Source organism: Microcaecilia unicolor, chromosome 9 (assembly GCF_901765095.1).
Source record: "Microcaecilia unicolor chromosome 9, aMicUni1.1, whole genome shotgun sequence".
NCBI classification, from domain to species: domain Eukaryota; kingdom Metazoa; phylum Chordata; class Amphibia; order Gymnophiona; family Siphonopidae; genus Microcaecilia; species Microcaecilia unicolor.
In genome coordinates this window covers 95,977,351-96,000,839 of record NC_044039.1, presented here as the reverse complement: position 1 = coordinate 96,000,839, position 23,489 = coordinate 95,977,351, and the positions used below count along the sequence as shown (strand labels likewise).

The 23,489-nt window shown below is 43.8% G+C and overlaps 1 protein-coding gene across 1 annotated transcript in view; it reads left to right on the top strand.

Moving 5' to 3' along the window:
• The window catches only part of LOC115477971 (inositol 1,4,5-trisphosphate receptor type 2-like), a 62,668-nt gene extending 40,751 nt beyond the window's left edge, over positions 1-21,917 (top strand). Inside the window, exons 5-7 of the mRNA XM_030215140.1 lie at positions 2,381-2,541; positions 19,172-19,333; positions 21,731-21,917. Of these exons, the coding sequence (XP_030071000.1) occupies positions 2,381-2,541; positions 19,172-19,333; positions 21,731-21,817 (410 nt within the window). The 3' untranslated portion in view covers positions 21,818-21,917. The remainder of the gene's footprint in view (positions 1-2,380; positions 2,542-19,171; positions 19,334-21,730) is intronic.
• The last annotated feature ends 1,572 nt before the right edge of the window (positions 21,918-23,489 follow it).

The following is a 23,489-nucleotide window of genomic DNA, read 5'->3' as shown; positions in this document are numbered from 1 at the left end:
TTTTTGGTTACCTTTTCTTTTATTGCTCTAAAAATGTGGAATGAATTATTAAATGATGTTATACTAGCCGTAAACTACTTGCAATTTCGGAAGCATCTTAAAACTTGATTGTTTCATAAGTATTTATTGCAATGAGATCTTCCACATCAGTTTATGATTGTATTGTGAACACTGTACTTTCTATGCTAAATAATAGTTAACTTTTGTATATTGTATCTTCCCTACTCATGACTAGGGGGCTCATTTTCGAAAGAGAAAAACATCCAAAAAGTGTCATAAAGCACCATTTGGATGTTTTTCTTCTCAAAATGTCAAAATCAGTATTTTCAAAACCTATTTTGCAGATGTTTATCTATGCAATCCATCTGCAATGTGTCCAAATTACAAGGGGGGGGGGGGGGGGGTTGTGGCGTTTCAAGGGGGGGATTAGAGCATGCCCAATGCTTGGATATTTTACAGTCATAATGGAACAAAGCAAAAACGTCCAGGACTAAAACTAAGACATTTTGGTCTACACCTGTTTTCAGTGCAAATAAGGCACAGAAAGGTGCCCTAATTGACCGAGTAACCACTGGGGGGAATCAGGGGTGATCCCCCCAATACCCCACCCAGTGGTCACTGACCCCCTTCACTCCCCCCAAAATGTGAATAAAAATATGTCTTACCAGTCTCTGACAGCCTCAGATGTTAAAAATCTGCAGCATGCAGGTCCCTAGAGTAGTGTAGTTGTCAGTGCAGTGCACTATGGAGTGGGGGACCCAGGTCTATCAGTCACACTTGTGGTGGAAACTGTGACCCCTCCCAAAGTCACCAAAACCCTGCTGTACCCATATATAGATGCCCCCTTCACCCATAAGGGCTATTGTAGTGGGGGAAAGTGTGTTTTGGGTGGGTTTTGGAGGACTCAGGGGACAAGATAAGGGAGCAAAGGTGAGATGTGCACCTGAGAGCATTTTCATGAAGTGCATAGAAGTGCCCTCTAGGGTGCCCCATTGTTCTCCTGGGATATCTGGGGGACCAGTCTACTAAAAATGTTGGCTCCTTCTACATCCTAATGGCATGAATCTCTATGTTTTGCACTTATTTGGGGGTTTTTTTCAGAAATGGACCATAAAACAAAACATCCAACGTACAAAACCTTGTTCAAAACAGTATTTTTGAGAAAAAAAAAGATAGATGTTTTTCTTTTTTGAAAATGACCTTCTTTCCTTTTCAGATTTTGGACGTTTTATGCAAAACGTCCAAAGTTGGACTTAGATGTCATATCAAAAATGCTCTTCCACATGTTCTTAAATTTGTTACCTGCATTGAACTTATAAAGGTATATATGAGCTGTAAGTGCTATATTGGTATTGGTATTGATATCTAAGCTAGGAAAGATTCACAGTAGGCATTTTAGATTCTTGTTTCCCTCCAATCCTGACCCCAAATCGATTCTTCTGATAGCAAAGTCCTCCATAAGGAGGAGTTTGCTACATTTCTGGTATCCTCTTAGACTACATAAAGATAAGTGGGAGCCTCCTTTAAGGCACCTCGATGCTGCATCGGGTTGCCCAGATTCTGTTAAAGAATACTGTGTAACCCAGTATCAGGGCACCTAAAATCTTGGCACCCACAGTTATTCCATCCATAGACCTTGTGTAAGTGCGAGTGCACATAAATTACAGTATTCCATAAGTTGTGTGAGTAAGTGGCAGCCTTGTCCTTGGTCCGCCCATGTACGTCTCTCTTGCATTTAGGTGTTATGCCACTTAGGCTTTCGCTTACAGAGTAGCACTTAGGGGGAATATTGGCATATATGTGCACGCGGTGGTGTCAGCATCACAATTCAGAATATTTACATGCATAGCTCGTGTAAAGGTAAGCGCCCCATTGTAAAATTGCCTCCTTCCTTTTAGATGGGCCTCCACCTTCTGCTTTGTCTCCACATCACACTTCTCTGTAGGACTTTTAAGTTATTGCCAGTTCCATACAGGAGTTGATTAGTGATATCATTTCTAAATATGTTTATGATGTCACAGCCCTTACCATTTTCCATCTACTCTTTGTTTTTGAGGTTTTTTTTTTTGTAGAAGTTGGAGCAGACTTGGTAGTTATGGACAGAAACCTCTTTAATTCTGGCCAATTATAATCTGAACCGAGTCATCTCTGTCCTCATTCCAAACAACTGATATATTGATAGAGCATGAGTGAAGACTGTTGTTTCGCAGTTACACTGTACTGCTCCTAACAATTCAACTCAAATTTATGATCTTTGCTTTGACTGCCATATATGTGCATTGCCCTTGCTGTTACACTCTCTTCAATAACCATTTCATAATACTGCATGTTTTACTTTTTTGCAAACTACTATGAAAGTGATGACTCTCTTCTCTTACAGGTCTTGAAAGGGACAAGTTTGATAATAAAACAGTTTCTTTTGAGGAACACATCAAGTGTGAACACAACATGTGGCACTACTTGTATTTTATAGTTCTGGTCAAAGTTAAAGACCCAACTGAATACACTGGACCTGAAAGTTATGTGGCTCAAATGATTGCAGTAAGTGTTTTTTATTCTTTTCATTTTCTTTGATATGCTTATAGGAAACATTCGGGCCAATATTCAGCCTGCGGCAACCAGTGTTTTTTTTCTTGTTGTTTTGATTTATTTTGTTAAAGCTGGCCTTCGTGAGCTTTTTATGCCCAGATATTCAGTACTCTGATACTGGTGCTAAATATTCAGTTGTGATGCAAGCACTGGCACTTATCCAGATTTCATAATATTCAGACCGGTACTTGGATAACCACCCAGATAGTCAGGATAGTCTTTTTCCTATGGTAACATTATCCAGGTAGTTACCCAGCTATTGGACTGAATATTACTGCTATCCAGCTATCTCCAAGCTCTGCCCAGACTCCACCTCCAAACTACCACAGCACTGCCTGGATAGTAACTAGGTGGTCTGACCATATTTTCAGTAGCATTATCCAGGTAAGTACTGCTGAAAATCCAGGTAAGTCTTGGTGGATATTGAGCTCACTATATTTCCACTATGAATAAATCTGTACAAATTGAATTGCATAGTTCTCTGGTTGTATTTGAAAGTGTGTTATGATCTTAAATTTCAACTAAAAAATATAGTCACTTGCTTAAACAATGGTGGAAAGGGGAATCACACATACTAAACCATCAGCCTAAATTTGCGTAGGGTGTCTAGATCAGAAGATAGATGTCCAAATCAAGATATTAAATATAGGCAATCTATTTTGTACTGGCTCACTGAACATAGAGCTTTATCTTAAATACTTAAAAGGCCACATTAAAAATACATGTATTTGTTATAATGCACAGAAGAAGCCATTTTACAAAAAAAAAAAAAAAAAGCTGCATCACTGAGGACTTTCTACATGTAAGAGCACCATTTACATGTCTAAGCAATGATTGTACTACATAGATGTGTAATGGGTGGATTTAAGACTGCATGCATGTCCATGGGGGGCTAGTTAAGCGGTTGAGCTGCATGATTTGCATGTTTTAAACATTTTGAGGTGGTTTTTAACCCAGAGAGAGGTATGCACAATTTTCAAAGCTTAGGTCCAAACAAGAAGTGAGCTGACATTTATGCGTGACTTCAGGCAGATGTAATTGCTGAAATAAAAATATTCTCAGGTAAATTTAAAATACATGTGTACATCAAAGGTCCATTGAAACCATGGCCATAACACTCTTTCTTGTGGCAAAGATGGCACCAGAGTAACATAGTAACATAGTAGATGTAGGACACTTGTGCTTTCCTATTTTCTGTCATTCTGGTACCAGCACTTAGGTAGGTGCCCATAATATCCTTCAGGAGACCAACACCAACCAGCCCCAACCTGGAATTTTTGCTCAGCTCACGGAGTCTTGGCTCCCTTCTGGCAGGGCCGCCAAGAGGGGGCGGGGGGGGGGCAAAATTCCCTGGACCTGAGCTTCTAAGGGGGGCCCGGCACTGGGGTCTCTCTCTCCTGCTTCTGATGAGGCTCGGGTAATTGCTTCCCAACAGGAGCAGGAGAGAGAAAACTCCGGTGCCGGGCCCCCCTTGGTTGGCTGGGGAAGACCCAGAGGAGCAGACACAGCAGGACCTCTAGTTTGGCTGGCGGGGATACCCCCCAGGCCCTGCCAGCAGAAGAGATCTTCCTCCAGCTACTCTTCATTCTGTCACATTGCCTGCCAAGTGGCTGCTTTTCCCCTCAGGCCGCACATGTGCAGTTTTGAAACTGAGCATGCTCGACTTGAGAGAAAAAGCAGCTGCAGGGGCAGGCAACGCGGCAGAGGAAAGAGCAGCACTGGAGGAAGACCTCTTCTGCTGGCGGGGCCTCGGGATCCCCGCCAGCCAAGGTATTTTCAGTTCTGGCGGGCGGCCAGGAAGGCAGTGGCGGCAGCCATGCCCTGTGCCTGGCTCAGTCTCTCAGCAGCCCTGCCTTCTGGTTCTCATTACATGGTGGAAGCTGTGATGGCTCAGGCCGAAGCTTGAGAAAACAGGAGCTCATGGCTATCGGTGGAAAAGCAGTTTCTCCGGGCCCTAAGAATGGAATACCATCAGGAGCATCTTCCCCAGTATTGGGATCTCTGCTTTCGGGTTTGGCTTCTGTTTCAGCAAGCCATGTCACTCACATTAGTAAGCAAAAAATGGAGGCATCAGGTTCATCTGGAGAAGGGCTAGTGCTGGGATACCAGCTTAATTCAGCTCTTAAGGATTCTGTCAGAGATCACTTTAGAATCCATTTGGACTGCAGTCAAAGCCCTCTATAAGGTCTATACTACATTTGTTTCTGCTACCTTGGGTAATTCTGCCATGATTAAGGATTTGCATAGTCGACCATCTACTCAAGAAATGAAAGCTTCTGATTTGGAGGGGCCTGTCGCTTAGGTTAGTTCAGGGGACTTAAGCTGAAGATAAATATATATTGATTTCTAAGACTGAAAACTTAGAAAATAGTGCAAAATCCCTGAATCTGAGACTCTTGAACTTTCCTATTGACAAATTTAGTTCACCTCAAGAAACCTTTTATAAATTCCTAAATTCAGTATCCAGCAATGGGTCTTTCTACTCTACAAGAATTATATGTCCTTCCAGTTTCTTCTAAGGAAACCATTGAATGGGAGGACCCGCTTGTGGGAGAACTTTCCTCAGACAGATTAAGTGTGACAGCAATTTTGGAAAGATCTTAATAAGAAATATCCCATAGAGCTACCTTATTAGTTTCTTTTGTATTTCTTCAAGATAAGCATTATTGAGACTTTATTTTAGATCTTCTGAAGTAAATTTCTTGGGTGACAGAGTACAGATAGTTCCAGATGTATCTCGTTGGATGCAAGAGAAGAGGAAATAATTTCTGCTTCTGAGGCAGGAGCTTCTTTCATTGGGAGCAAAGTTTGAATTAAGTTTTCTATATAAATATATAGTCTATTTAAATCATGTAACATCATTTTTTTTAAACCTTCTCAATTCCTTTTTTTGTTTTTTTGGGGGGGGGGATGGGACAGCTTCGACGTAATGGTATAAAAGTTCATTAGCTACGTATTTGGTTTATTTAGTGCTTTGCTACATTTTTTGAAACTATTTTTCCTTTATTACAGCTTCCCATGTTTGTGGAGGTTACTCCCCTCCCCCCCCATATTGTGGTCTACATAGCCTGAATTTGTATGGGGGGGGGGGTTCTTCTTTTTTTATTCATTCCTTATGTTGCATATTTTGGCAAATGGCTGTACTAAGTTCTCTTTGTGTAAAATTTAAAATTCTATAAAGAAATACATTTTAAAAGCACTCTTCCTTGAAATCTGGATGTGTCGCTGGCATATGTGTATAAGTAGTACCTAGCTTAAACACCAGGATTTACACCAGGTTTCAGTTGGATCCCAGTGCTACATGCTATTCTATGAATAGCGCTCTGCGTGGATTTTTTTTGTGTGTATATATAGAGTAGTAGTTATACGTGTAAATTGTCTTAGCTTTCCACATGTAACCATTTTAGAATTGCCTCCCAAGTGTTTAACTCTGGCTTTAGCGAACATTGTCATCCCTTTTTATATTCAGTACTTTTATCAACTTCTTGTTTTATTAGCCCATTCAGCTGTCTCATGTAATTTCAGTTAAAAGGAAGCTTAGCAGTGAGCGGACATAGGATGAAAGTAAAAGGGGACATATTAAGGAACAACCTGAGGAAATACTTCTTCATGGAAAGGGTGGTGAATTTGTGGAACAGCCTCCCGGCTGAATTCAAGCAAGCATGGGACAAGTACACAGGATCTCTAAGAGAGGAAGGGATAGTAGATGGCATGAATGAGCAGACTAGATAGGCCATATAGAGGGGCATAATCGAACGTTGCCGGTGATCTATGCTGGTGGCGGCGCTACAGCTGGCTGGAACCGTATTATCGAAAAAGATGGCCGGCCATCTTTTTTTTCGATAATACGGTTTAGCCCAGCCAAATGCCTTGGAGTTCGCCGGGTTTGAGATGGCCGGGTTTGTTTTTCAGCGATAATGGAAAGTTATGTCAACCATCTCAAACCCCGGCCAAATTCAAGGCATTTGGCCGTGGGAGGAGCCAGCATTTTTAGTGCACTGGCCCCCCTGACATGCCAGGACACCAACCAGCCACCCTAGGGGTCACTGCACTGGACTTCAGAAAAGCTCCCATGTGCATAGCTCCCTTACTTTGGGAGCTGAGCCCCCCCAACCCCCCCCCCCCAAACCCACTACCCACAAATGTACTGCACCCACTAAAATTGCTCCACGGACCTGCATACAGCCTCTAGGACTTATTGCTGCTGTATAACTTTGGCACACCAGTTCACACCTGAAGAGTAATCTCTCTGAAAAAGTCCTTTCTTGAAATAACCACATTTACTCACAGTTAACTGCAGATCAGAGTCCCCTGGTACTAAGATTAGCAGTAGGTCAGAGCTGGCACAATGGTGTACAATGCCCTCTTACAGCACCATTCAAGGTAAGAACTACGTTCTCTAACGTGGGTAACACAGGAAAGGGAACTAAAACTGGCTTACAAAAATGGCCACTACTGCATGGACTACAACAGGAAACAAAACAGGGCACACTCTGACCCAGTTAGCAGGGGGGAAAAGCACCATGGGAGTAGAGCCCAGTACCCTACATCCACCACAATGCATTGCTAATGTGACTCTGCAGGGCACCTAACAGAAAAGGTGTCACACTCACCCGAGAGCCACATCGCAACCAGGGAAAGGCTGTCGGAGGATAGCACACATTCTGCTGTCATGGAGGTAGGTACGGCATTTGAGGCTGGCATACAGGCTGGCAAAAAAAGGTTTTTAGTTTTATTTTTTTAGTATGGAAGGGGGTTGGTGACCACTGGGGGAGTATGGGAAGGTCATCCCCCATTCCCTCCAGTGGTCATCTGGTCAGTTGGGGCACCTTTTTGAGGCTTGGTCGTGAAAATAAAAGGACCAAGTAAACCCGGCGAAATACTGCTTAACGCCGCTTTTTTTTTTTTTCATTATCGGCGAAAGCCGGCCATCTGGTAGCCACGCCCATGCCCGCCCATGTCCCACCTTCGCTAATCTATCGACACGCCCCCTTGAACTTTCGCCGGCGAAGCAACGGGAAAGCGGCGATGCTATCTAAAATGCCGCTGTCGATTATACCGATTTCGCCGCTTTTAAGAAATCACCGGCCATCTCCCGATCTGTGTTGGAAGATAGCCGGCGAGCACTTTCGATTATAAGCTGGATAGCCTTTATCTGCCTTCAGTTTTCTATATCTATATTCTATAAATACTGAATATCAGGCCCTATATGTTTAGTTTAAGTTCTGCTTTTTTCTAGATTTCATCATTATGGTTATTTCATTCCATGTCCCTTTATTTTGGTTTGTGGCTCTTCCTCTGGTGTTACTTTACAATATGGCCATATAAATTATAGAGCCAAGTCTTCGCCATTCAACAAAGCTTGTTTATCTGCCTTCTCGTTTTTATCATGGTGAAGTTCAGGTTTTGATTATTTAGTTTTCTTTCCTTGGCTTGCTTGTGGAATGAAGCCATCTGCAAGCTGTGCCTCCTTTGTGTAATTATTTTTAAATACTGATGTGACCCTTGCTATATCATGAGTAATTAGTTACAACAGCAATTATGTTAAATTGCATCCATGCCATTGTGCTAAATAAGATCTTTGCTTTTCCTCTGACAGGCTAATTTCTTAGGAAATGCTATGTTTATTTCTTTTGTGCTTTTCCAAGAAATAAGTAATTAACAATTTCTTCCTAATTAACTTTAACATTTTCACTCACATCATCTATTTGTTTAAGATCATTGTTGAAGATTTTATGTTATTGTTGTTATATTTCCTTACTTTTTGAATGCAAGTAGAATGAAATATATCAGAACTATGGCTGGTTATACAACAGCAGCTGGGTCCCGTCCTGGTTAAGTTACAGCCCATCTGTTCAGAATAGATCCCCTTTTGCAAAAACATTACTTAGTTCCATTACTACAAGAAACACAGATAAAAACTAATACAAGCTTATGATTACACATCAGATGGTCCCACCAATGGCAACTATAGTTTTCAGCATCACTCAGGTAGAGTAGCCTAGTGCTGTCACAGCCATTTTTGTCCTGGAATTGTTGTAGGTTGTGCAGTGGCGTAGGAAAGGCGGGGTGGTGGGGGCGATCCGCCCCAGGTGTACGCTGCTGGAGGGTGCAGAGAGCAGCCGCGCACCTGTCAGCTCCGCTGGTTCTTTGCTCCCTCTGCCCCGGAACAGGTTACTTCCTGTTCCGGGGCAGAGGGAGCAGGGAGCCAGTGGAGCCAACAGGTGCACAGCTGCTCTCTGCACCCTCCAGCAGCCAAGAATGCCCCGGGGGGGGGGGGGGGCGTGATGCGCTGGGGGTGTCGTTCTGCACCCTGGGGGGACAGATGCCACTGCATCTGGGGGGGGGGGTGCAGCGGCGATCCGCCCCGGGTGGCAGCCGACCTAGGAATGCCACTGAGGTTGTGATACCTTTCATTGAGGGGCCCTTTTACAAAGCGGCGGTAAGCCCAACAGGTGCTTACTGTTTGCTCTTCTGGGTCTACCACCTTAGGCTGGCGGCGGTAGTCCCGCCTCAAGTGCATGCCATTTCTGGGGTAAAAAGAAAATCTCTGGAAATGACTTGCATGGAGCAGGCCACCCGAGGAAATTGTCACATTCAAAGATTTTGTTTTGAGTTTGCCTTCTTCCTCCCTGTGAATTAAACTGGACCTCTTGCCCAACTCCTTCAATAAATATTATTTACTTTTACCTGCAACTGCTTTGTGGTCTGTCTTATTTGGGCTCTGGATGCGCCCTTGCTCATGGTACCACACTAGGTAAGCAAGCATACATCTCCCTCTCTCATATGCTTGGAGGGTAATTATATAAAACATTTTCCACATGTAAAATGCATTCTACATGTGGAAATGGCTCTTATAAATTGCATGGCAAATACAGGTTGACAAGATGGTGTATAATTATATGCATGCTGCATGTAGACATTCCCTAGGGCAGTGATGGCGAACCTTTCATAGACCGAGTGCCCAAACAGCAACCCAAAATCTAATTATTTATCACAAAGTGCCAACAGAGCAATTTAACAGGTGGTGCATTCCCCCCTCCCTCATCCCCCCTCCTCCTCCCTCATCCCCGTCCCCCTCCCCCTGAGTTCCAGGCACCCCTCCCTCCCCCTCCCTTCGAGTTCCAGGGCCCCCTCTCCCTTCAAGTTTCAGGGTCCCCTCTCCCTCCCTCCCTTTGAGTTCCAGGGTCCCCCTCCCTCCAAATTTTAAAAGTCATCTATCTTACCTCGTCGGGGTTAGGGCGGCAGCAGTGGTAAAAAGCATGCAGGCTCGGCTCGGTGCTTAGTTCCATTTTCCCTTCTCTCTCTCTCTCAGCTCTGGCCCCACCCTTGCGGAAATAGGAAATGAGGGCGGGACCAGAGCTGAGAGAGAGAGAAGGGAAAACAGAACTAAGCACTGAGCCGAGCCTGCATGCTGCTGCCCTAACCCCGATGAGGTAAAATAGATGACTTTTAAAATTCAGAGGGAGAGAGCCTGGAACTCGAAGGGAGGAGGGAACGAACTTCCGGTGGATGAGGTGACGGCACGTGCCCTCTCTGGGTTCGCCATCACTGCCCTAGGGCAATGGTTCCCAAACCTGATTTTGGAGGCACCCCAGCCAGTCAAGTTTTCAGTGTATTCACAATGAATATTCATGAAATATATTTGCATACAGTGGAGGCAGAGCATGCAAATGTCTCTCATGAATATTTATTGTGAGTATCCTGAAAACTTGACTGGCTGGTGTGCCTCCAGGACCAGGTTTGGGAACCACTGCCCTAGGGCATAGTTTAGGCAGTGCAGGTGTGGAGTTACGCAGTACCTGTGTATTGTATAAATTACATGAGTATTAATTACAAACTATATGCACACATTGACACCTTTTTTAGACCAGGTGCAATTTTGTATGTGAGCATTTATGCATTTTGGGGTGATAGCCTAGGTAGCTGGTTTATAAAGGTAAATAGGTTCCCATGTTGCTTTATAAAATAGATTCCATTTTGCCACTTTGACATAGGTGCCCTGTTATCGAATTCCTCCTATATGTGCATATATGTGAGAAGTGGCAAGTAGGTCTAAAGAAGGTCCTTTGCTCTACAGACAAACGTTCCCCATGGTTCTCCCCAGAACTATGGGTCCTTAAGCATAAAGGACATCAACTTGAAAGAAAGTGGCAAAAATCTCACTTAGACAAAGATAGGCTCAACTGTAAGAAACACATGGCAATGTACCGCCAGGCTTTAGTAACAGGCAAAAAACAATATTTCTCTCAACATATAGAACAAGCTTCAAATTCAACCAAGCAACTATTTAAAACAGTAAACAGCCTACTGCAAACCCCAAAACAGAACCAGCCTCGTCAGTCACTACTAACCAGCAATGATTTTGCCACATGCTTTGCCAACAAAATTAAAGGTCACCATCAAGACCTACAGATAGTCCCATCAAAGCTCCCACCAGCTAACAAAGAGAACATTCCCTTTTCCTCACCATTCAGATCCATCTGGTACTCATTCAACCAGGTCACAGAGGAAGTTCTTGGAAAAAATCCTAAAAGGCCTACGGACTACAACCTGCCCTCAGGGCGTGCCGATGCGGTAAGCGAGGTAAGCGCCGCAGGGGGGGCGCCCACCTCTGGAGGGCGCCGCCGCGGTGCTTACCCTCGCCCCGCGCCGCAAAGGCCTTTAAATATTTACCTGGGTCGCAGCAGCGTCAGTGAAAGCGCTGCCGACCAGCAAGGGCGGGGCGGTGGGGGCGGTCCGCCCCGAGTGTCATCAGAAAGGGGGGTGCCGCCGCTCCCGCTGCTCTTCTTCCTGGCAGCCCCTCCCCCGCACCAGCCCTTTAAAAATAAATTGCCGACGCGAATAGCGAGCGCAGCACCTCGTGTGCAAGTAAAAGAAGCGGATCCGATCATCTCATTGGGCCTTCCCTCACTGTCCCACCCTCCTCTGACGCAACTTCCTATTTCCTCTAGGGTGGGACAGTGAAGGAAGGCCCAATGAGATGATCGGATCCGCTTCTTTTACTTGCACACGAGGTGCTGCGCTCCCTATCGCGTCGGCAATTTATTTTTAAAGACCGGGTGGCAGGGAGAAGACGAGGCAGGGTGAGGGTGGGGGACAGATGGGGTGAAGGTGGGGGGGACTCGGATAGCAGAAGGGACTGGTGGGAGACAGATGGGGTGAGGGGGACTCGGATGGGCAGAAGGGACTGGGTGGGAGACAGATGGGGTGAGAGTGGGGGGCACTTGGATAGCAGAAGGGACTGGGTGGGAGCCAGATGGGGTGAGGGGGACTCGGATGGGCAGAAGGGACTGGGTGGGAGCCAGATGGGGTGAGGGGGACTCGGATGGGCAGAAGGGACTGGGTGGGAGACAGATGGGGTGAGGGTGGGGGGCACTTGGATAGCAGAAGGGACTGGGTGGGAGACAGATGGGGTGAGGGGGACTCGGATGGGCAGAAGGGACTGGGTGGGAGACAGATGGGGTGAGAGTGAGGGGCACTTGGATAGCAGAAGGGACTGGGTGGGAGCCAGATGGGGTGAGGGGGACTCGGATGGGCAGAAGGGACTGGGTGGGAGACAGATGGGGTGAGGGTGGGGGGCACTTGGATAGCAGAAGGGACTAGGTGGGAGACAGATGGGGTGAGGGGGACTCGGATGGGCAGAAGGGACTGGGTGGGAGACATATGATGGGGTGAGGGTGCAGGGCACTTGGATAGCAGAAGGGACTGGGTGGGAGCCAGATGGGGTGAGGGGGACTCGGATGGGCAGAAGGGACTGGGTGGGAGACAGATGGGTGAGGGTGGGGGGCACTTGGATAGCAGAAGGGACTGGGTGGGAGCCAGATGGGGTGAGGGGGACTCGGATGGGCAGAAGGGACTGGGTGGGAGACAGATGATAGGGTGAGGGTGGGGGCACTTGGATAGCAGAAGGGACTGGGTGGGACACAGATGGGGTGAGGGGGACTCGGATGGGCAGAAGGGACTGGGTGGGAGACAGATGGGGTGAGAGTGAGGGGCACTTGGATAGCAGAAGGGACTGGGTGGGAGCCAGATGGGGTGAGGGGGACTCGGATGGGCAGAAGGGACTGGGTGGGAGACAGATGGGGTGAGGGTGGGGGGCACTTGGATAGCAGAAGGGACTGGGTGGGAGCCAGATGGGGTGAGGGGGACTCGGATGGGCAGAAGGGACTGGGTGGGAGACAGATGGGGTGAGGGTGGGGGGCATTTGGATAGCAGAAGGGACTGGGTGGGAGACAGATGAGGTGAGGGGGACTCGGATGGGCAGAAGGGACTGGGTGGGAGACAGGGTGAGGGTGGGGGGCACTTGGATAGCAGAAGGGACTGGGTGGGAGCCAGATGGGGTGAGGGGGACTCGGATGGGCAGAAGGGACTGGGTGGGAGACAGATGAGGTGAGGGGGACTCGGATGGGCAGAAGGGACTGGGTGGGAGACAGGGTGAGGGTGGGGGGCACTTGGATAGCAGAAGGGACTGGGTGGGAGCCAGATGGGTGAGGGGGGACTCGATGGGCAGAAGGGACTGGGTGGGAGACAGATGGGGTGAGGGTGGGGGTGAGGGTGGGGGGGCACATGGATAGCAGAAGGGACTGGGTGGGAGACAAATGGGGTGAGGGTGGGGGCACTTGGATAGCAGAAGGGACTGGGTGGGAGACAGATGGGGTGAGGGGGACTCAGATGGGCAGAAGGGACTGGGTGGGAGACAGATGGGGTGAGGGGGACTTGGATGGGCAGAAGGGACTGGGTGGGAGACAGATGGGAGAAGGGGCATGGATCTGGAACTGGGGTCTGAAAAGTGAGCAGGAGGGAGAATGGGGTCATGCCTGGGGCAGAGGTGAATGGGAGAATCAATGGATCTGGAACTAGGGGCAGCCGCAGGTGGGAACTGGGAGCCGAAAAGAGGGGGCATTGAGAGAGGGGGGATAGATCCTGGATGGAATGGGGAGTGAGAGGGAGGGCAGACCCTGAATGGATGGGAGGGGGAAAGAGAGAGGGCAAATGGTGAATCGAAGGAGCAGAGAGAAAGGGCAGACAGTGGATAGAAGGGAGTGAAAGAGCAGACAGTGGATGGAAGGGGCAGAGATAGAGGGCAAATGCTGGAGGGAAAGGAGAGAGAGAGGGCAGATGGTGGATGGAAGGGGGAGAGAGAGATGGCAGACTGGGGCAGATGGTGGATGGAAGGGGCAGAAATAGAGGGCAGATGTGATGGAAGGCACATTAGAGAGGGCAGACACTGGATGGCAGAGAGAGAGCGAAGACAGATGCTGGATGGAAGGAAGACGGTGAAAAGAAGATGAGGAAAGCAGAAACCAAAGACAACAAACTGTAAATATATATTTTTATTATTTTGCTTTAGGATATAGTATTTTAGCTGTGTTAATAAATGTTTATAAATAGAACATGTAAATAAGGTAATCTTTTTATTGGACTAATTTTAATACATTTTGACTTAACTTTCAGAGAACAAAACCCCCTTCCTCAGATCAGGATAGGATACTGTAACAGCACTATACTGTATTGACCTGAGGAAGGAGATTTTGGCCTCTGGAAGTTAAATGTATTAGTCCAATAAAATGGTATTATTTTATTTTCTGTATTTGTTTTATTTCTATTTGTTAATTTGTAAAGTGGTGATTGGTATTTGTTAGTTTTTTCAAATTTACATCTGCTGTCTTTATATTTTGCACAGTACTAGGAGACATTTTCTGTTTCTGTGGCGTTGCATTGTATGCAGAGTCTGGCATTGGGGGTTCAGTTTAATTTTTGTCTAAATAGAAAGTTTATGATTACTTATTCTATAGTGGATTAGGGTGTATCTGTGTTTGTGAAAAAGACATGGCTTTCAGTTGGCATTGACTGTGCAGGATTGACGATCTGTACTATTCTGTCTGGTTTCGTTTTACAATAGGTGAATTGATGTTCTAGTGCTCACTGTAGTGCTTAAGATGCTTTCCTTTTCCTTGTGTGACTCATAGAAACGACTGCTTATGGTATGGTAAAATTGCTCTATAGGTCGTGTTTTGTATTCTCGGTATGCCTAGTACTGGATTTGGGGGGGGGGGGGTGTTAAAAAAATGACCGGCCCCGGGTGTCAACTACCTAGCTACGCCACTGCTGCCGACGTCTCCCTTCCCTTGCACTCGTGGTTCCCTCAGTGTCCCGCCTTCTTCTGACGTCAGAAGAAGGCGGACACTGAGGGACCCAAGAGCGCAAAGGGAAGGGAGATGTCGGCAGCGCTCCGCTTTCACTGACGCTGCTGCGACCAGAAGTAAAAGATTTAAAGGCCCCAGGGCGCGGAGGGAAGGGCAGAGAGGCATGGATGGGAGGGCAGAGAGGCATCGATGGGAGGGCAGGGCCCAGGGAGAGGACAAATTGCTGGAAGGGGAGGGGAGAGAGGATTGCTGGCTATGGATGGAGGAGGGAAGGGCAGAGAGGGACAAGGATGGACATGGGGGCCCAGGGAGAGGACAAATTGCTGGAAATGGAGGGGAGGGGAGAGAGGAGGATTGCTGGCTATGGATGGAGGAGGGAAGGGCAGAGAGGGACAAGAATGGACATGGATGGGAGGGCAGGACCCAGGGAGAGAGGAGAAATTGCTGGAAATGGATATAGAGCAAGAAATGAAGAAGAAAGGAGAAAAGTAAAGAAATAAATGGAAAGGAAGCCCTGGAAATGGAGTTAAGAGGACAGATAGCAGCAGAATCAGATACTGGACCAGCATGATTGAAAAAAGAAAGTCACCAGACAACAAAGGTAGAAAAAAAATCATTTTATTTTCATTTTAGCATTTGGAATATGTCCACTTTGAGAATTTACATCTGCTATCTTATTTTGCAATGTATACCAATTTGTTTCTAAGAATATTGCTGACAATTCCTTTCAGTGTGGCAAGTGGTGAGCGATCATTTTCATGGGGGGGGGGGGGCGTGATCATTTTCACGGGGGGGGGGGGGCGCCAATTGATAGTCTGCAGGGGGGCGCCAGAGACCCTAGGCACGGCCCTGCCTGCCCTCTTGATCCCTGCCCAGCAAAAATGGTACAATGAGCAAACATAGGTCTCATTGAAGGGGCCACAAAAATTGTTAACACCTCTCTTGTGGAAGGACATTAAAAAGAGCTGTGGTGCTCCCCCTACTGAAAAAGAACTTATTCGACCAGAACAAGCTCAAAAACTATTGACCAGTTTCTAACATTCCTTTCCTAGCAAAACTATAGAAAAGACAGTCTGCATTGAACTCAGTGCCTCGCTAGTTGAAAGGAACTGGCTAGACCCATGTCAATCTGGTTTCAGACTTGGTTATGGAACAGAGATGGTTCTTTGGGTACCTAACATAAGTGGACAAATACCGGACTTCAAAATACCTTTTGGGAAGTATGAACTCCTCCTAAAGTCACAGGTCAGAAATCTTGGGATACTGCTAGACTCATTACTCACTCTGATTATGCAAATTCAAACTACCTTTAAAAATTGTCTCTATCATCTATGGCATCTATGAAATCTCTCTCCATATATTGAAAAGACAAGTCTGACGATAGTTATCCATGCCATAATAACATCATGACTGGGCTATTTTAATGCCCTGTGTACTGGTCAAACCAAAATGAGTTTGTATCAGCTCCATCTGATTCAGAATGCTGCAGCATGACTGATAGAAGGCTGCAAATGGCATGACCACATTGCACCCTTCCTGCAAAAACTACACTGGCTACCAGTGCCTTACAGGGCTAAATTTAAAACTCTGTGTTTGATTTTCAAGGCCCTCAGACAAAATGAGCCAGAGTACTTAAAGAATAAGTTAGCTCTTTGCACACCTTTGTGACTTCTATGGTCTTCTCAAGGAGCATCACTATCTGTTCCCTCATCAAAGGAATTGTATGATGTGATACCCGCCAGTGAGCCTTCTCAGGAGTAACCTCCACACTCTGGAATTTACTCCCAGAAGGGCTACATATAACTTGAGACTACCTCTACTTCAGGAAGCAGGTAAAAGCCTGGCTCTTCTCCCAAGCCTTTAATACATAGGGTGACTGATTATACACCCATTCTGCACCTCGACTAGCTTGCTACACCCACTTTAACTTAGACCAGTTCCTTATATCTTGATTAACTATACAAAGAACTTGCCTTTAGTTTATCCACCCATTTATTTATCCCAACTGACTCTGGACCACACATCTTGTCCCCATGTATATATCTGCACTTGACCCCTCAACTATATGATAAGATGTATTATTAAAAAAAGCATTAGTATCATAGCAATGTTATTTGAATGTTCTAATTGTGTGCTTATTAGATACTCCATCACTTACATTGTATTATATCTCTGTTAATTTAGTTTCAGTGCTGTTAAATGTGTATAATTTTGATCCTGTTTCATGATTATTAGGTCTCAATTTTCTGCTTTCAAGTTTTCCTCTTTCTATGTCTTTATATGTTCATTTTACTATTGTTATGCTGTTAACAAAATTGTAACTTTGACATTAAACTGTACCTACTGTACACCGCCTTGGGGGAATCTCCTCATAAAGGTGGTTAATAAATACAAATGAATAAATTAAATAAATAAAATAAATAAAGTAGAGCCCACTGAAACAGACATTGTCAAACACCATTTCCCTTTTTATTTTATTATCCTATTTTCTCCCTTGCTGGTCCATGCTATGTTCCCCAGTTGCAGATAGCTCAAGGCACCTGTACTTGTCCATGTTAAGCACAGATGGTTGGACAGCAGGGACTGTGATGGGCAAGCCTGGGCCTGAGAGATGGAGAATGTGAATACAGATGATCTGCACCACTGCAGAGCGCTGTGAGCAGAGACACACAGTCAGCCAAAAAAGGTTTATTTTAAACATCCGAGAAAGTGAGTTTGAGGAAATGCGCTTTAAGGCTAGAGAGGATAAGACCAACACAGGAGCTTGCTGAAATAGGAAGAAGGTTAATGTAGATGTGGAAGTTATGAAGGCTGTGTAAATGCTTATTTTCAGATAATACATAAATACCTATGTAACTTCAAAATACTAGGGGGAAAACAGCAGAAATTGGAACTAGATTGAATCCACTTGGAGCAGGCATAAGTGTTCATGCATATGTTATAGAATATGTACACAAATTGTGACTCTGTCCTTTAATATAACTATACATGAGTCATGTAATATTGCGCACCTTCTTGTCACCCTTAGGATAATTTTATAAAAGCCTTATTTTATGTGTTTAAAAGGCCTTTACATGTGGAACAAAAAAAAAACCTTTATGAAACTATCTCCCATAATGCAATTCAAGAAAAGAGAATGCTCAAAGCACACAACTATGGAACGCATTACCAAGCACCTGGAAAACAACATATGACCACCTAAACTTCCGGAAACTACTAAAAACTAACTTGTTCAGAAAGCCATACCCTAACAATCCAACTTAAATGCCTTAACCCGGCGGCATGTCGAAACCAAAGCTAGAACTGGACATAATTTAACTCTTCCTCCTTACGATTCCCAATGTGTCTATCACACATTGACCTTTACTCTATCACAACCTCACTCTGTATTTGTTCAAACCGGTACTGGCGATCGCCTCTACGGTACTATGTAAGCCACATTGAGCCTGCAACTAGGTGGGAAAATGGGGGATACAAATGTAACAAATAAATAAAGTTGTGAGATAGCCTTGCTGGTGTGAGTGATGCAAAGGTGATCTGGCATCTAATGAGGTGCGATTGAGAATAAAGCCTGGTAGAAGAAACCCACTCGAGCCATCTGGATGTAGAATGCCCTCCTGGTACAGGTGAAGTTAAAGGGTAATTATTGGACACCTAGAAAAAATATTAAAAATTACATTGTTTCAGCAGGCATTTGAGGAAGGGAGTAAAGGTAAAGGAAGGATGGGTGATTCCCCCCTTGGAAGTAATTCACTGTCACTGGAAATTAAATATCGTGTTGTTTAATATTTGATAATATTTGAGGGCAAGGTGGTACATTATGGGAGGGAAGTAATGTCTGTTTATGTTGTTCTATTTGTTTAATGGATCACTGGATTAGGATTGTGCCGTTCATTTTATTAATGTCAATATTTCTAAAATGGCTTCTCCTGCTGTTCGTGCCAGCCAATACATGTGCACTCCTGCAGGTATTTTAGAAAAACTTCTGTGTCAGCAGAGCCTTTTCTACAATAGTGCCAGAACTGTGTACATCCCAATCTGGTTGTCTGAGTTCTGATCTCCACGTTCTATGTAAAATTGGGCTCTAAGTCTCTCAGCTGAAATCCTGTTGCTACAATGAATGGAAAAGTCAGGGTAGGGAATGAAATATGAGAACATTACCCCTTTCTCTCAGCATACACACATATATATACCTTCCCCTGGTACCTATGAATAAACATTACTGGTTCCTTAGTCCAAACTAGCAGGTTCTGATTGAGATGGGATCCTAAAGGAGCAGAAGGAAGTTATAGAATCCCACACCTCTGTCATCCCCCCCCCCCCCAAAAAAAAAAAAAAGAATACAAAATTGGAATCCATGCAAACTTGGGTCTTCCTGAAACTTTTAACTAGCCAGTCTAACTGTAATTATCTATGCTTTTATTTCCATATAGGAGAAGAACCTGGACTGGTTTCCTAGGATGCGGGCTATGTCCCTTGTTAGTAGTGAAGGAGAAAATGAACAAAATGAAATCAGAAATCTACAGGAAAAGCTGGAGTCAACCATGAGCCTTGTAAAGCAACTGTCTAGTCAGCTAGCTGAACTCAAAGAACAGGCAAGTGCACCCGCTCTGTCAATATTGTGAGTTACATAAGCAGTAATATGACAGCATGTGCATGAAAGGATTTCAGTCTACAAACCACCAATGTGTTCATCTATTAGCCTCTCAAGTTTCCTCCCTTATGGTCCTCTGCTTATACCTTTTGCATTTACTTATGAATACTTATGAAATTTAATGATGTTTTAATGTTGACATATCAACATTTTATACTTTGCTTTTGAAAAATAATTTTAGCTTTAGTAAACACACAGTCGAATCCAGCTCAAAATAGATTTTTCTCAAACTAGTTAGAACCTGAACAAACCACATTGGGTATCTTAGCTGATATCTGCTGGACTGTAATAGCACCTACCACATTTATAGAGCAGGCTACAGCCTCCAGACCATCCACCTCACATCAGTGAACAGCATGATATAGCTTTGAAAACTTCACCTCCATGAATCCTGGCTTGCAAACAACTTGGCTCAGTCCCAGTATACTGATGAGGTTTTTGGCCAAACATGGTTGTGTTTTCAACTAACCAAAAAGTAAAATAACCCTTCTATATGCCAAGTCCTGGAATGCAGTGTACTTTTTACAAACCTGATCTTGAAATGTACTTCTTTTGTCTTTAGCTGTCTCTGCATTTACTAGATATTGATATGTTCTGAGTTTAGTCTCTCAGAATATTCTCTGTCCTCCATTTTCTAATATGCTTTGTAACTTTTTAATGCTAACCTTTACCCTTTATATTTTTGGTCACCTCTTTTATAAAGCAGACTGGTCTCTTTTTCTATCATTCACTTTCTGAATGTTAGGCTAACAAATCTTTCTATTGGGAAGATTGAGCTAAGTATAGAGGATCCCTAGTTAAGAGAAAATGAAGGTAAAACCAGAGATTAAGTTGACCCAGTAATACTGCAAAAGAAAAAGACAATACAGTCTAAATGGACTGGATGGTCTTTATAGTAAGGAAAGAATATTGATCTTTCTTAAATTCAAAGCTTGGGAGTAGTGGTTAGAGCAGCAGGTTCAGAACCAGGAGCCAAGGTTCAAATCACTTATTTTCTACTGATGTGTATTTTGATCTTGGGAAATCACTTAGAAGGTAATTTTATAACTGTGTACACGTACAGTATGCAAATATGTTTCCTTCAGAGCTTTGCCCAATTGTCCAAGCAAATGTATGCTCATACTTCTGCTGTAAAAATTGCTCCAGGGAAACTGCAATGTACACCTACTCAGACTGACTTTTCAGGGGTAATTTATGTACATACATTTGAATTTTCAAAAGTATGCTCATAAATCTTTAAATCTCTTCACCAGTCCCACTCCCAGGAATACATCCATTCATGTCATCTGCAGAAGGACAAACTTTTCTAATTAACCCCTCTCCAATATCTCTCACAAAAATATTGACCCATCCTCAAAGAATTTCCTGGGACACTTGACTCATAGACCATATTTCTGCAGATTGAACTTCATTTACCACTACTCTCAGTCAATCAGTTTCTAATCCAAACATTCAAGGTGGCTGAATGACTAAGAAATTGATGAAATCAGTTTGAGCATGTGCTTCGCTAATAATATTTCAATTGGAATGGGAGATTTTTCTGTATTCTTCTCTTCCTCCTTTTCATGTATGCATCCTCATCAACTGTAGGAGGGAATGCCTGTCATATACTAAATCAGTGGTTCTGAAAACTGGTCCTGGAGGTACCCTAGATAGTCAGGTTTTCAGGATATCCACAATGAATATTCCTGAGAGACATTTGCATGCAGTGGGGGTAGTGTATGCAAATTTCTCTCATAAATATTCATTTTGGAGATTGTGAAAATCGGACTGGCTGGGGTGCCTCCAGGACCAGGTTTGGGAGCCACTGTACCAAATCCTTCAGGGGTCCTTTTACCAAGCTGAAGTAAAAAGGGCGTTTTTTCCCGAAGCCTCTAAAAAAAATGGCCATGCAGTAAAATTACTCTTACTGCATGGCCACTCATTGAGGTGGCGGTAAGGGCTCCTGTATTAACTCGGAAGTAACTGGGCTGCAGACTGCGCTGCCCGATTACCGCCAGGTTAGCACCACAGTAAAAATTTTCATTGTGCCGGAAATGGCGCACGCTTGAGGTGGAACCACCACCGGAGGCTGCGTTGGGCTGGCGGTCATTCAGGGTTGATGTGCGGCAAGCCTTTAGAAAAAGGACCCCTCAGTGCTTTCTTCTATCAGGGTGGGGCATCCCCAGACTATTGCATTCTTTACATCACCTGTTCAGGCTCAGTTGAATGCCACTTTATAAATGTTTTGATGGATATTCCATAAATATTTTTTGTTATGTTAAGAATAGATTGGTGTTTGTGTCATATACTATACTTCAGAAAAGCTCAACTTTTTCTCACTGTGTGCTGTATTTAGATGACAGAGCAAAGGAAGAACAAGCAGCGACTGGGTTTTCTTGGATCAAACTCCTCTCATGTGAATCATCACATGCCCCCACACTGATACCCTGGGAAAGCTAGAATGCACTTTCATCAGTATTTCTTCTTCAACACAAGACCAAGATGGTGAACAATGCCCACTGTTACAAAGTTTAAAAAAAAAACATGTGACATGATGTAAAGTTGTTTTTGCACTGGAATCAATTTGTATTTTTTGATACGGTTGAAAGGACCAACAAACTGTCCAAGATGCATAACAAGATTCTTGTTTATACTTTGCACTAGAAACTATCTTAAGAATTATTTCCTCTCTAAAGTGAGGGAATCCACTTGGAAAATGATTTAACATATACTTTTTAAAACAATTTGAATTGCCATATCATATTGGCTCTGCTATACTGGCGTTTAGTTTTCTTTTTTTTTTAATGCAATAAATGTTTATATAAAATGTAATGATATCATTAATGGTTAATGCATTTTATGGAAAGCTAATTCAGAAAAGACTAAAATGCAGCAATTGAAGAATGCTCTAACTGCACATGAATTGTTTCTGTCACTGTAATTTCTTATTTCCAACCTAAAGTGCAATGAATTTATAATAATTGGAATTTAATGTTATGGTTCTTCTGACAAAGGAACTGGAAGTGTCTTGTTCTTGGATTCAAGCAGTTGATTAAGGTGGCTAAGTATGCAGATACTACATCAAGAGTAATGAAATCTATTTTTGCATTTAGACTTTGAATAATGTTCTTGTTAGGCGTTATTGAAATAAAGGAAACTGGACGGCATTAATGTTTGCACAGAAAAGATTTTAAAAGTGGGTAGTAATGATGGCCATAAAATTCTCTTCCTGGGACATACTGGAAAGGGCATTGGATGTCTCATCATAATGGCAGGAATATTTCCCAATTGGACACTTTGAATTCTTTGTTTAATAATAGTTTTTTCTTTAGATTTTTTAAAGTGATACCTTAATTCTCATCTGTGTTGTTGGATGTTACGGTCTCTGACCCTGACTATTTTTTTTTACCAAATGGAATTCATTACTCTTTTTATCAGCATTTACTTTTCTCTCAATAAAGTAAACACTTTGTCTTGACAATATTGTACAAACAAGTGTGTAGTCATCAGGTTTCCAAGCAAAAAGTCATAAACATGTTGATGTTGTATCGTACAGTCTGGCACTGGCCAATTTGGTCATTTCTGCAAATACCACTAAGATACACCATCACAAGAATTGTTAATTGACCCCAATGTGAATAAGCACATACATACATTTGGTTTATTTGCTGCAAGAATAACTCTTTGGTACTTTGTATTTCAAAAACCTGAAGAATGTATTTTCCAAGCAAGAAAGCATGCCTTCAAATTCACAACTGGCTAGTATTTGTAATTGGTTTCCATGGGACTAAAAACAATATATGTGGCACTTTTTAAATGTTGTCCAAAGGGAATACTGAGCTCTCTGTTATTGGTTGCCCTTTGCTTTTTCACCTATTCAGTTGTTATAGTATAAAATAAAAGCTAAATTTTTGTGTATATCCAGAAAGGTTTGTTACATTTACATGTTTTGATAATTGTTTTAAGGATAAGACAGGGACAGAATTAAAGAAATTACAAACTCTCCAAATCACTGCTATTCGCCTCTTCTGTCATGCCAATAGAACCGATCAAGCCTCACCCTTGTTGAAGAATCATCACTGGTTATCAGTACCTTTCCGGATCCAGTATAAAAT